The sequence below is a fragment of the Gavialis gangeticus genome, unplaced genomic scaffold, assembly GCF_001723915.1.
Source record: "Gavialis gangeticus isolate Ggan-Ray unplaced genomic scaffold, GavGan_comp1, whole genome shotgun sequence".
In the NCBI taxonomy this organism is placed as follows: domain Eukaryota; kingdom Metazoa; phylum Chordata; order Crocodylia; family Gavialidae; genus Gavialis; species Gavialis gangeticus.
In genome coordinates, this window is record NW_017729022.1 from 57,643,227 (window position 1) to 57,657,089 (window position 13,863).

A 13,863-nucleotide genomic window follows, 5' to 3' on the forward strand; every position below is an offset into this window, starting at 1 on the left:
ACCTGAATCTCTTCAGTCTCCACAAGAGGAGACTGAGGGGGGATCTTGTGGCTGCCTACAACCTTATCAGGGGCCACCAGCAGGGACTCAGGAAAAGTCTGTTCACCAGGGCCCCCTTGGAGTCACCAGGAACAATGGCCACAAGCTGAGGGAGGATAGGTTTAGGTTAGATATTAGGAAGAACTACTTCACAGTAAGGGTGGCCAGAGCATGGAATAGGCTTCCCAGAGAGGTGCTCTCACCTTCGCTGGAGATCTTCAAGAGGAGACTGGATAGGCACCTGGCTGGGGTCTTATGACCGCTCGCGGGGCTGAGTGCCTCTGGCTGCGCAGGGCAGGGGGTCGGACTAGATGATCTGTCTAGGTTCCTTCCGACTCATTGATTCTATGATTCAGAAAATGACTTCAAAGTGCGTATACACACATGCAACCATAGTTCCCCAAATCTCCCTCTCAACATATACAAAATACTACTTTTAAGAACATTAAGAATTTGTGCTAAGGTGGGTAAACACTTTTCATTCTTGCATCTGCAAACACACATACAGTAAATTAAGGAGCTTCTGCTCCCTTCCCCCTCAACAGCACTGAAATTGAAGCTAGGCAGAATGCAGTTTCATGCACTACCTAAAATCCTAGACACGGTCTTTAGCTATACATTCAGCAGGGAGCAGTCCAGGGGTGCAAAATTATCAGTAAGCACCAAAGCACTACCTTGGTAGAAGGTGCTGGGTGTATTAGGTTAGTGTTTGGTTGCAGGTTTGTTTTTTGTTTTTTAAGGCTATATCATCCTGACCCCCACAAAAAACAGTAGTCGCATAGAACCATTTGAGCACTTTGATCTATTCGCCTCCCGTAAATACATCTCATAAATACATCAGAATTTAGCTTAGTGTAGACATTTTAAGATCTCTGAAAGAGCATGCCATTTAAGTTCAAAATGGTAATATTGTATTAATATTATAATGCCTGTATATTTACAAGCTGTTACTTCAGTAATGCTTGTAATAGCACTAGTATAAATTAAAATAGGATCTATATGTAATTATCAGATGCAAATGCCTTAGTGCTCCATATATATTTTACTAGGAGGCAGAAACTTGTGAACTCTGTACCGATGCAAGTACTAGTAATATGAATGGAAATCAGCATCTATAGAATGCATGTGATTGAGTCCAAAGCACTTTGAAAACTTAAACAAATTTACCTGTTAATATCAGCTGCAGAAGAGTTGAAGATGCATTTATTACACCAGAAGGGTCAATGTAAGTACAGTCTTGTGTACTGGTACTGCTGCCTCCACCTTTAATATAGATCATTGATCATTATACAATTTATTTCATCTGCTATTTTTTTATTTAAGTAAAAACAGTTATGTACAGTTTAAGTACAGTTTACCCTGAACATGTTATTTTGTTACTAAAACATCCTCCACTCTATGGCTTAGTTCTGTCCTTACTTATATACAACCAAGTTGTTCTAAATGAAGAGATACAGAATGTTAAGCAGTGCAGAATTTGGCCCCTCACTTGTATTACTGAACATCTGTTTTATCTGATAAATATTCCTTGATAGATTCTCTACTCGTTTACACTTATGCAACTGGGATGTAAGGGTGTGACTAAGGACAGAAAATAATCTATTCTTTCTACCCAAAGATGAAAATAAACTTTAAGTCATGTCATGTCCTATCCAAGAATCAGGGACTCGGGTACTATTTTGAAATTTTATAGGCAGACATGTTATAATGACTAATTTAGAATTTGGCTGTTAAAGATCTAGCCTCATGACAAGTTTTTCATGCAAAAAACCACAACACATCCCAAGAAGAATATGGAGCCATTGGTTACAGTCTTAATACCATCTTTAGTGGATTTGTGCATGCTTTCTAAAACAGGATCATCAATAAAACATATTGTTTAACAGTGAAGTATATTTCTTCTCATGGAAAGCCTGTCTAAATGGACTCTGGATAGGGAATTAAGTTGTATTCAGGAGATGTAAGTCACCATGAGGTACAGGACTACAATGCAGCCCACTGACACCTAGTATTTCAGCTTATGTGTTAGATTACTGACCACAGTGCTTTCTACAACATTTATGTTGAAGTGACTGGACACAGGTAAGAACATATCCAGTAACTCTAACCCTGGCTAATCACAAAGACCATTTTTGTGCTGTCCTGTGCAGAGAAGGTAGAGGCATTATATGATGCACGTGCAGTTACTCCAGGTTTACACAAGTATAACAAAGAACAGAATTTCACTCAATGTTTTATGTACTTACGTCAGATTTTGTGAAGACACAAATTATTCTATTCAATTATTTTAGGATTGTTATTGTCACTGAAACATATACTTCTAAAGGTGATTTCTTTTATTTTGAAGAAGGAAGGAACATTTATGTTCAGGGATCTTTACAAACATATTTTTATGCCATTACCTGAAAGGATTTCCATGCCTGCAAAAAAAAGCTCTGAAATCACATCACGAATCTCAGGTTCCTCAGGGAGAGAGGGTGCAGTGTGCAACAATCGCCTATTACTATCAGATAATGCTTCTATAATGGCAAGGAACTGAGCTGAAGTACCATCAAACATTTCTGTCAGCAGCCGTTCTGTAACAGTACGAGGCCATGGCAGCTAAACAAGAGATAAGTACTTGTTAGGTCTTCTAATATTTCTAATGAATTATAAAAAGAAACAGTTCTTGCAAAACAGCTCTCCATGATAAGTTAAGTAAAAGTTTAATAGAAGAAATTATAGGCTATAATTAGGGACCTACTGAAATTGCAATTTTGCAATTTTTGCGGATACTGTGATTTCAGGTGGGGCCTGCAAGAAAATACAGGCTCCATGCTTTTGGCGAGCTCCCTGAAAAAAAAAAATTACTGAAAATAAAATGCTGGCTCCCTCTGGGGAGCCAAACAGTCCTTGTAGCCACTGCAGTCCATCGTGGGGGAGGGGAGAGAAGGTTGCCAGCATGGCAATATGACTGCCACCGCCACCCCTCACTGTTGACTGGTTGAAAGGAACAGGGCCGCATGACAGATAGTCCTTGCAGCCAATCAGCGGCAAAGTGCTGGGCCACTGGGGCCTGAATATTAGATGACCCCCCCCCGCAATAATTAGATTCTATATGTGAACAATATATACATTAGTTAGAATTTTCCAGGTATAGAATCAAAGTATTGAAGATTTGCTTTGAATTTGTCTTCCTCTCACCACTAGAGCAGGGAAAATAAATCTGGAGGAGTCAAGTGACTGCCCTCCCTCCTCCCCTCTTCCTGTCAGACCCTGTCCTTTTTGAGCACATGGAAGTAATGGGCAAAAGTGACCTTGAAATAAAAATAATTTACCACGTTGACAAATTACTACAGGTACCCATAAATTTAGTTCATTCAGAATTGAGACATTTTATCTTTTCTTAAACTGATGCGAATTTTAGCAAAGGCAGTCCATAACACATTTTTAAGAAGCACTTCTGTATCTATTTATATATAGTACATATGATGCGTCACATTAGTCCAAAGCCAAAAGGCTCATGATACACCATACGGTTCACTGGGCTGGGCCCCAGCAGAGTCAACAAGTAGTTCAAACAACGGTGAACCCACAGCTCAACACTGCTTGATAGATGTGTGTACTCCAAATGCTCCCCCACAAAGGAGCTATGGGCTAATTAGCCCCCACTCATGACTGGAAACAGGTGTTCTTGTCACAAGTCCTGAGACCCTATAAAAATGTGTATACAGGTGAGGCTCAGGGCAACCTGGTCTGGCTCCACCTCATGGAGGGCAGGGCCACACTAATCATATGCAACAGACAGAGAGGGGACAACACAGAGATTCTGGGTGAACTGTTTGGGACCCTGTTCACCAGACTGTTCCCATCACTGTTCGGTGATGTTCACCAGACATTTTAGGCTGATGAAGAAACAAGAATCATTGGAAGTGGGTGAGAAAGGCACAGCTCTGCTGCGGGAGTGATGAGAAAGTCAAAATACATGCAATGCACTGGCTCACCGTAACTTTAAAAGAGTCTCCTCATGGTAGGTTCCCATCAGAATGTTTTGCCATATGGACCATGTGTTTTATAGTCATGCTCAGTGTTGGCTGCATTTCATCAACTTCATAGTTGGTTTCCATTTACTGAGTACATATTGCTTTTGGCAGCAGTTTAATAATTGACAATGTATTTAATGAGCTTCCTTGTATGCAAATAGAAGACTAAGGACTTTTTTCCACCATGCTACTTACAGAAAAATAACCTGTCTTCTGTTTCAGTAAATATGGTATTATTTTCTTCCTGCATTGGACCCACATCTCTTATTTTAACTTTCAAATTAGGCATTTTAATTCAGGCAAGCTTAGGTGTATATCTGATCAAAGAGAGAATGATTTGTGCCAGATCTAACAGAATTTAGGCTAGATGATAACAGGCTGGATTCCTTAAAAGTAAATTATATATGCACATCTTTTCAGCCAGGCCAACTCATTAGTTTAGCTACTTATCCTTTCAAAAGAAAGACAGTCATTCTTACAGGGAGGGTGGTAATAAACAACATATAGAAGCTCTGGGAAGGGTGCATATTGTTGACAGCTCCAAACAGAAGAAATATTTCTGTTAAATTCCTTATAATTATGTCCACAGGGTTAATATTTCCAAAGTACATTATCTTAAATTTAAAACACACCTTTTCATTACATTATTTCCCTAATCTTTCTTTCCACTGTTCATGGGAAATGACCGAAGTCCCAATCCTGCAATCAAATCCATGAAAATACAATCCTACATTGATGTATAGCCCTTGGAAATTTTAGTTCAGAATGCTAGTGCCATTTAAATAAGTACATAAATAACTTGAAGAGCAGGAGTGGAGGTAGAGCTCAACTTGGTAGTAATAACAGTATTTTAAAATGTACTATTTTCAAGGCAAATTACAAAGGAAAAAATTATACAAACTAAAGTAAAACTGATTTGCCAATGTTCATTTTCCAGTATAAATTAAGTGCAAATATAATCTAAATCTATAAAAACATTTAAAAACAAAAAATATAAAAACACAATACCTCTTCTTCCTAGGGCCAGGAAAATAGGCATAGCAAGTGGTGGAAACAAAAATCATATTGTAACATAGTTATAAAAAAAAAAACTTAATTACTAACAGTCAGTCATTTTTAAAGGCAGATATTCAATAATGCCAGGTACTGTACAGTTACGCAAAACCTTTCAGAGTTGCATTATTAACTCGACTATTCCCTGACTCTGATAACAAGCCACCAGAGTCAAAACCCCAACTGGAGACCACACAGGCTTCATGAAAATCTGCTGGTTTATTAGGACTAGAAGGCCATCACTTAAAAGCACCTAACTTTTATTGAGCTCAATAGCCTTAGGAAATTTAGCTGGTAGTCTTTACATATGCAATGTATACCTAACTGAAAACACTTAGGGTTAGGACCTTGTTTTGGGTAACATGGAATTTCAGATAAGTAAATTTTGGATCAGCTGTATTATGCCATCTATACTGTAGCTTAGCATTATAGTATTTGTGACTAAAATTACCAGGTATTTGACATTAAGGCTCTTGATATGCTTTAATACTAATGCATTATATATGTATCATTGACAATGTGATTTATAGGTTTGCTGTTAAACAAACAACATGAAATGAATACTCCCATATATTCATAATGTTCTCTTAAGATCTGTACGCAATTTTTAATAATGCTTAATATTCATTACAGATCTTTTTCTATTAGTACAGAAGAAATAATGAGTTGTGTGTGTTATTAATATTTAATAAAAGATTATTTAACACAAAAAAAATTCATTTTAACTCTGAATTAATTTGGGGTTTTTACCCTATACAGTGCTTTTATACCCAGATTATAGATTATTCCACAGTACTTTATGATGATGTGCAAACATCTTAGCAACCATTCTCTCAGCTCTGTATGTTTGAATCTACTATTATAAATTTCAACAAAGATACAGGAGTTTTGCCCTTTCTCTTTTAAAAGAGGCAATGAGATTTCTAACTTTGGCCTTGAAGGTCTTATTCAGATTGAAAGGACCTTTGACTGTCATCCCATCTAAAGGTTGCTACTGTAACATTTAACCATGGTCTTGGATGATGTAGTGTTTGCCAAAAGCAAGAATTGAATTCATTAAATGAAAAATTAATTACAGAGTTATGACAGTCTAATCTCTAACATAAGTTCAGAGCATAAAGCTCTCCATCAGAAGAGTCTGCAAAATGACTGCAATCTCTCTTACCATAGAAAGGGCTATGAGGTACCAAAGAAACCCAATACATGGAAATACTGATAAGCAAGGAAACATATGGAGAGGGTGGCAGTTAGCACCACTCCTCAGTGGCTTCTCGTATCAGAGCTCCTACTGGGCTGTAGCAAGAAATAAATTTGCCTCAATCGCAGTTGGCATCATAAGGTAAGCAGCAGAATTACCATCTGCTCTTCTTGAAGTAAATAATGACTGGAGTATAAGGGACTTTTCTGCTCCTCTTTGCACCAGCTACAGGGAATCTTGCCTTTAGGAAAGGTCTTGAATTCAATGACGTTTTGACATAAAAGCAAGAGTAACTGTTCAAGTTACATGGAAGAATCATTATGAATATAATAGAATGAAAATAAATGTAGTTACTAAAGTTAATAAATTGGGTCTGGCTGCTGTCCAAAGAAAGCAAGTATGCAAAAAAATTAGTAAGTGTTTTTCTAAACCAATGTAGGGTTGTTGCTTGTAGTTGTATTGACCTAAGGACATAGGCAAGGCTCTTTGGGCAAATGTGGTATCTTTTATTAGACCAACTAACTAGCTGGAAAACTTGCTCTTTGCAAGCTTTTGGGCACAAATTCTTCCCCCACTAAACTAATTTGTAATTCCTCTCACTCGACTCTGACAGTTAAAATGTTGGCCATGAAGTGCAAATTGGGAAAAATAATTATTTCCCTCAAAGGCTAGTTTATACTTTGCACTAATTTCTCTAAGCCATGGAATCCTGTGGAGGCACAAGCAATCTCTGAAAAATATATTTAAGAAGGTTTCAGAAGAGTTATGCAATGCAAATACAAAAATCTGCTGTAGCTGTTGTTGGATGTAGAACTGAATCTTTAATGTAATTAAACACAAGAGAGGTGTATTCAAGGGCCATACACCTGGGACAAACTGAACAAGGGTGGGTTTTTTTAATTAGATTATTTTTAAATACTGTAGAGTTGTTGCTCTTTTACAAGAACCATTTATCCTGCATAAGTAACTCACACAATCACTAACGAGAACCAACCCTAAATAATCCAATATGGACTATATTTCCTATTAAAGTACCATATTTACTCACATGCAAGATGACTTTGTATTTAATACAATCCCCCATGTATACTTTGATTCTATACATGGAAAATTATAAATTTGTTATCATTTGCCATGTACTGAATCTAGTGGAAGGTCATCTTAAATTTGTCCCCCCTCCACTGCTATGACAGGAAAAGTAGAGGCAGGGACAAGGGGAAGACCCCCTTCCCTTGCTCCCCCATCTCCCCCTACCGTTTGCCCCCCACCCAGTACCTAAACCCTGCTGCCTGCACCCTCATGTCAGGGTCTGCCCTCTGCTCCCTACCCACCTCTGCTCCCCGCTGCAGTCTGTCCCCATCATTTCCTTGCCTGTGCCTGCCACCTGCCACCTGTGCCTATCACCCTCCCTCTCCCCACCGCTTATCTTCCAGGGCAGTCAGCAGGAGTGGCATCCCCAGCCTAACCCAGGCTAGCCACAGAGAAGCGGTGGTGGCTCCCAGCAAGGCTGGAAGGACCAGAGCTGGAGCAGAAGACAAGTGGGCAGGGAGCAGTTGTGGTGCAGGAGGCTGTATGGTCTCCGCTGTGCTCTCCCCGAGCCACACACACAGGGTCTCCCCCTTTCCCCTCCCACACTCTGGCCTTCCCCACACTCCCCTGACTGCAGGCCCCCTTTCTCACCAAACAAGTGAGAGCTGAAGCCAGAGTTGAACCCCTGCCTGCCACAGGCTGGTACCTGAAACCAAGACAGAGCTTTATTTTCCCTGTACTAAGTGAGGGGGGGAAAACCTCATCCTGGATTCGAGTACATACAGTAATTATTATGAGTCTTCTCCCTCAAAACCCTTCTGAGTTTAACTTTAATATTAAAGTTCATAATTTATCTATGAGGCAGAAAAGGGAAAAATATTTTGTTTTTGAATAATGAATGCTATGGGCCCACGTATGAACTGTAACATATTTAAAAATAATAAATAGATAAGAGGGAAGAGAGAGAATCATAACAATTCTAAACTTACATGTTGTGCTTCTTTTAGATTAACTCTTAACTTTGGTCGAAAATATCCTTTGGGTTTTCTCCTGGATTCATATACCGACCGCTTGAAAACCATTACTGCCATCTGAATCAGAGAAGTATCTGAGTAAATAACTATTACATATTCTGCTTGTTCTGCTTTTTGCACTGCAATTTTTATAAACTGTTAAAAGTTTGTACCTTAATAGTGGCCTCTCTAAATACATTTTTTGTTTCTGAAGTTTGTGGTGAAGAACTCGCACTTTCCAGTTGCTTTAGTTCGTCAATTTTACTCAGACCACGACGAGCAAATACCTTACAAAATAAAAATGAATAAAAAGCTAATTTATCCATGTAAATAAGGCAACAGCCATAATATTGATCTTAAATTTTGTTGCCTATTTACCAAATTTACTTGAATTCAACATGGGGAGCACATTGTGGATTCAAATACAAAGGTGGGCAGGGGGTAGCAGGGCCAGCAACTGCTGTGGCTCCAACTCCAGCCCTGGGCCCAGCAACCACTTGTCCCCCAACTCCACCTTCCCCTAGCAGCCCTTGCCCCACCACCTCTACCACTCACCATCAGGTGTAGCTCTGGCTCCATTTCCTTCCACACACAGAGCACACAGGAGCACCAGCCCCTGCCTGACTATGAGCAGTATCCTGTGGCCAAAACTACACATGCTTCATGCACAAAAGGGAATGGAGTCCGAGCCATGTCTGACAGTAAGCAGCAGAGGATAGGAAGGGACAGAGGATGAAGGTGGGCGGGGGGCAGTGGCTAAGAGAGGCAGGCAGGGGACAAAGGCTGCAGGGAGCAGAGGCTACAGGAAGAGACAGAGGCATAGGCAGTGTGGAGACTGAATATTGAAATAATTAATTCTTTTGTCGTTTGATTGAAAATTCAAGTGTAAGAGTGATAAATAAGGATACCTCTCCATGGATGCTGGCTCGGCAGTCATAGTAACACTGACAAACTGCTGTGTAAAGAGTGGTTCTCCATGTCAAATAGTGTACAGATAAAAGTGGGACTGATGATTCCATGCATACACTGGCCCATAATAAATATTCCAGAACCTGTGTTGAGGAAAACCAGTTACAATTAAACATTATAAAGAGACCAGTAAAATGCATTAACTATGTAAACATCAAGCTACATTGGAAAGCTGATCAAAGCAAGTGCTGATATGCACTTTCTACTAAGGCCATGGACAGCTGTTATACACGTAGTGCTACAGTAGCCTTTGTACCACTACAAGTTGCTAGTATGCAGATTTCTGGGGGTACATCTCTGCTAAACAGGTGTTCCCAGGACTTGAAGGGCCCAATTTTGTGTGGGAATTCCCAGGATGTGCAGGACCAGACTCCTGAAGCCCTGGGAGACCATGCTGCCCATGGTCCCACAGCATCAACAGACAATGTGTGTTTCACCCAATGAAGCAGATCAGCCATGCTAGGACATGTCCCATCACTTGGGAACATCAATTTCTAGCTTCTGTACAGTTAGTTACATGTAGCACTACAGGAGGTTCCTTAGACACCCAACATCCCAGAGACTGATGGAAGGACGAAGTAGGAAATTGATCATTCCAATCCATGGAAAAATATACTTTGATTTGAACACTGAGAGAATAAATTCTTTATGACCAATCCAACAAAGTACTGCACAGTTCTTAAGAAGTGATGAACACACTGCACTCCACTATCCGAAATAGAGCATAGAGATCCAGGCCTCTCTCTTGACCTACGTAATTCTCCTAAAATTTTGTTTAGCTTGATTTCTACAGAATGACACCTCAGTATTTAACTATATTTTCCCCTTGCATTCACTTTGAAGTACTGAAAAAAAATTGGCCCCAAATAAAGTTAATTCACAGAACTGGATGCTTCTATTATTAGCCTGACAATGTTTCTTCAGAAGTCAGGAAGAAAAGTCCATGTGTAATATAAGCCACATTGGCATAGGAAAGTAGAAATAGGTATGAGGTCGCTTCTGATTTCAGTACTAGTATGTTCATATCTCTTCTGCTTTACAATTATTAACAGGCATGGATTTATTCTTAATTACAGACTGAAATAAACTAGTAATTGGATTCAGGTGGATTCAAGGGCTGTTCTATTGAAGGTTGGGCAAAAACTCAATGCTATTAAAGTACTCAATGTATTCAGTAAAAATTAAAATGTCCAGAGAATAACTTCTGAGATATTCATGAGAAATGAACTTTCAGCAATAAAACATCAAACCACTGGGTGTCACTGAAGCTCTACTTTAAAAGCAGCAAAAGGATCATTCCTTTCATATAAACAAATAGCTGTAAATGCTGATTTATGTCCTAATTTAGATAGCATATAATAAACTATCCAAACAACAGCTTGTCTTTAGGAGTGTAGCTGGTATTACTGTTATTTCCTCAATTATTAAACACAGTTACAATGTATAGTTTGGTTTTGGAGGGCAGCAGGTAGCGGGGGGCAGGGAAGCGTTGTCCACAGGGATGGTACAAACATCTGTCTAAAAAAATCTGGTTTGTTTTTTTTTAATTTATGACTATGTATTATTAAATTATGGATATTTTAAATATACGTCTATCAATATAAACGCAAATGGCCATATTCTCAGCTTCTCACCTAGTGTAATTGAAATATTTTAGTCAATAAAGCAAAGTAAAGCTATAACGTAGAGCTATAAAAGGTACAACAGTTTACATGGTATGGAAGACTGACTGAGTCCTCCCAAAATAACTGCTACCTCTCATGGTGGACCGGAAAATCTCCTTAAACTCACCTGCCATGACTTTGATGGAAACAGGAATGAATCAAAAGGTAAATACACTCATGAGATGAGGTTGGCGTTAGTTCTATAACTCAGAAGATTGGCTTCACTTTGCAGAGCTCCACCACCCCATACCCTGCCCACACCCACCAGATGTTAGGATTTCACTTGCATCAGTTCTCCACTGTGGGAGTCTCAGTCCCTGGGCTTCCTTGATCCGTCTCTAGGTGACCAGTTCCTTTTCCTCAGTCACTTGCCCTATTCTTCTCGGCACGGGTCCCAAGCCAAACATCTCGCAGTTCATCCCAACCTTTATCTTTCAGGATCGAGTCGAATTAGGGCAACGCCCCAAGCTCACATAACCAATCGGCTCCGTCTCTTCTTCCCTCCAGATCCCTGGAATGGCTGCTTGCACCCGCTGGATTCAGACTCACTGGCTTGGACGCCACAGCTGTCCTGTCTCCCCACTTCTGCAGGTAAGTCAGTCTTCAGAACTCTCTCGAGTCCCCTTGGTTGATTCCTCAAGGTAGTCTCCCAGTGTTCGCTCAGGTTCCCTCTAAGGTAGTTTCCCCACTCCGAATGACACTGACTGCCTGGTCAGCTTCCCTTTAAATCCCTGCACTGAAATCTCTTCTTCCTTCTAGATCCCTGGAATGGCTGCCTGCACCTGCTGGACTTGGACTCGCTGGCTTGGACGCCATAGGTGTTTCGTCTCCCTGCTTCTGCAGGTAAGTCAGTCTTCAGGACTCTCTCCTGAGTCCCCTTAGTCATCTCCCCATGTTCACTCGGGTTGCCTCTGGGATAGCTTCCCCACTCTGATTAACACTAACCGCCTAGTCAGCTTCCTTTTAAATCCCTGCACCGATCAGCTGTGAGGCCAGCTGCAGTATTCCATTCACTGCCTGGCCGGCTCTCCCAGCTGATTGTGCTAATTACCATGCAGGGCTCTCAGCGTGGCTTTTTCCTGGGTCAGGCTCTTTGGCATGGTAAACCTCTCTTTGTTCTTTTGGTGGCGCATGATGGAGTGGACTTCTCACCCTGTCACACACCTTCCTCCTAGTGAAAAATCACCTTGTGGAATCCTAGCTGCAGCTGGGCCATCACTCTCATAGATTATAGAGTTGGAAGGGACCCAGTGGATCATCGTGTCCAACCCCCTGTCCCTGGCAGGAAAGAAGACCGAGGTCAGACCACCCCAGCCAGGTGATTGTCAAGCCTCCTCTTGAAGACCTCCAAGTTAGGTGATAGCACCACCTCTCTTGGAAGCCCGCTCCAGACTCTGGCCACTCTTACTGTAAAAAAATTTCTTCCTAATGTCTAACTTAAATCTACTCTCCACTAGTTTGCACCCATTATTCCTAGTTACTCCCTGGGGCGCTCTGGTAAATACCACATCCCCAATTCCCTGCTGTCCTCCCCTGATAAACTTTCAGGTGACTACAAGGTCACCCCTTAGCAATCTTTTGTAAAGGCTGAAGAGATCCAGATCCCTCAACCTCCACTCATAGGGTCTTTCACGGAGACCACTAATCATGCAAGTGGTCCTCCTCTGAACCCTCTCCAGATTCTCTGTGTCCCTCTTGAAGTGCAGTGCCCAAAACTGGACACAGTACTCCAGCACAGTTCTCCTTATCCGTTTCCGTCACCATTGGCTATCAAACATGTTTCAGTCTTAAGAGGAAGTTGGCAGCAATGGTTAGCCATCCAGGTTGGTGCTCTATACAGAAACAAAAGGGTTGTAGGACCAAAGCCCAGCTCAGCGTAGTTTTCGGCCACATATTCTTGATGGGCTATGTTCCACTGCATATTCTTTATGGGCTAATTATTCTTGTCCATTAACCTCTAGAATGAGGCAGCAGCCCCATGCAAACCAAAGGGCATGTGCATGAACTGGTATAGGCCCCAGAGGGTTTCAAATGCAGTCTTCTCTTTGTCCTCAGATGCCAGGGGCATCTGCCAGTAGCCTTTTGTCAAATTCAGTGTCGAGATGAATTCAGCCTGTCCTATCCCCTCTAGCATTTCTTCAATGTTAGCATTGGAAAAGCGTTGAACAAGGAGATGGTGTTTACCTTCCTAAAACTGACAGAGTTGGATGGCCCCATTGCGTTTTGGTACCACCACAAGGGGACTTCTCTAGGGGCTCTGTGATTCCTCAATGATGCCCCAGGCTACCATATGTTCTAATTCCCACCACACTGGTACATATAGGGCCTGGGGCAACTGCTCCAGCATTCCCTCACCACTTGCCCTGGGCTAGTTTAATCCGGTGGCAAGTCCCTTTAAGCCTGGCACTTCCGTAAATATATCTTTAAATCTTCTCGCCAGCTATTCCAGTTTTCCCTCCCTTCTCTGGGTACCTGTGTCCCAATCATGGGGACTGGGTTACCCACTTCTTGGGAATCTCTAGCCGCTAGAGACCATTCTTCTTCTACTTCTCTGGGGTCCATCAAGTAATTTTCATGCTTTTCCCATTTCTTTAACAGATTCACATGATAAATCTGTTTAGCCTTTCACTGCCCTGGCTGGTCCACTTCGTTGTTCATAGGGCCTGCCCTTCTCTGTATCCTGAAAGGACCCTGCCACTTGGAGACTAACTTACTGGTGCAATCCAGCAGAATGACTAAAATCAAATTATCTTCCTGCAATTCTCTCCTTCAGGTGCCCTCATCATACCTCTACTTCTGACTGGCTTAACTTCTCTAAATAATCTTGGGTGATCTGTCTCACTTTCTCAAGTCATTCTTGCAACTCTCTAAACTGG

The 13,863-nt window shown here is 41.2% G+C and overlaps 1 protein-coding gene across 7 annotated transcripts in view; it reads right to left on the reverse strand.

Moving 5' to 3' along the window:
- The window catches only part of CFAP54 (cilia and flagella associated protein 54), a 308,490-nt gene that overhangs the window by 269,829 nt on the left and 24,798 nt on the right, over positions 1-13,863 (reverse strand). For all 7 annotated transcript variants that reach the window (XM_019515046.1, XM_019515044.1, XM_019515049.1 and 4 more), the window contains exons 5-9: positions 9,263-9,406; positions 8,528-8,641; positions 8,331-8,432; positions 2,442-2,640; positions 1,207-1,302 (exon numbers count right to left, since the gene is read on the reverse strand). In XM_019515046.1, coding sequence (XP_019370591.1) covers positions 1,207-1,302; positions 2,442-2,640; positions 8,331-8,432; positions 8,528-8,641; positions 9,263-9,406 — 655 coding nt within the window. The remainder of the gene's footprint in view (positions 1-1,206; positions 1,303-2,441; positions 2,641-8,330; positions 8,433-8,527; positions 8,642-9,262; positions 9,407-13,863) is intronic.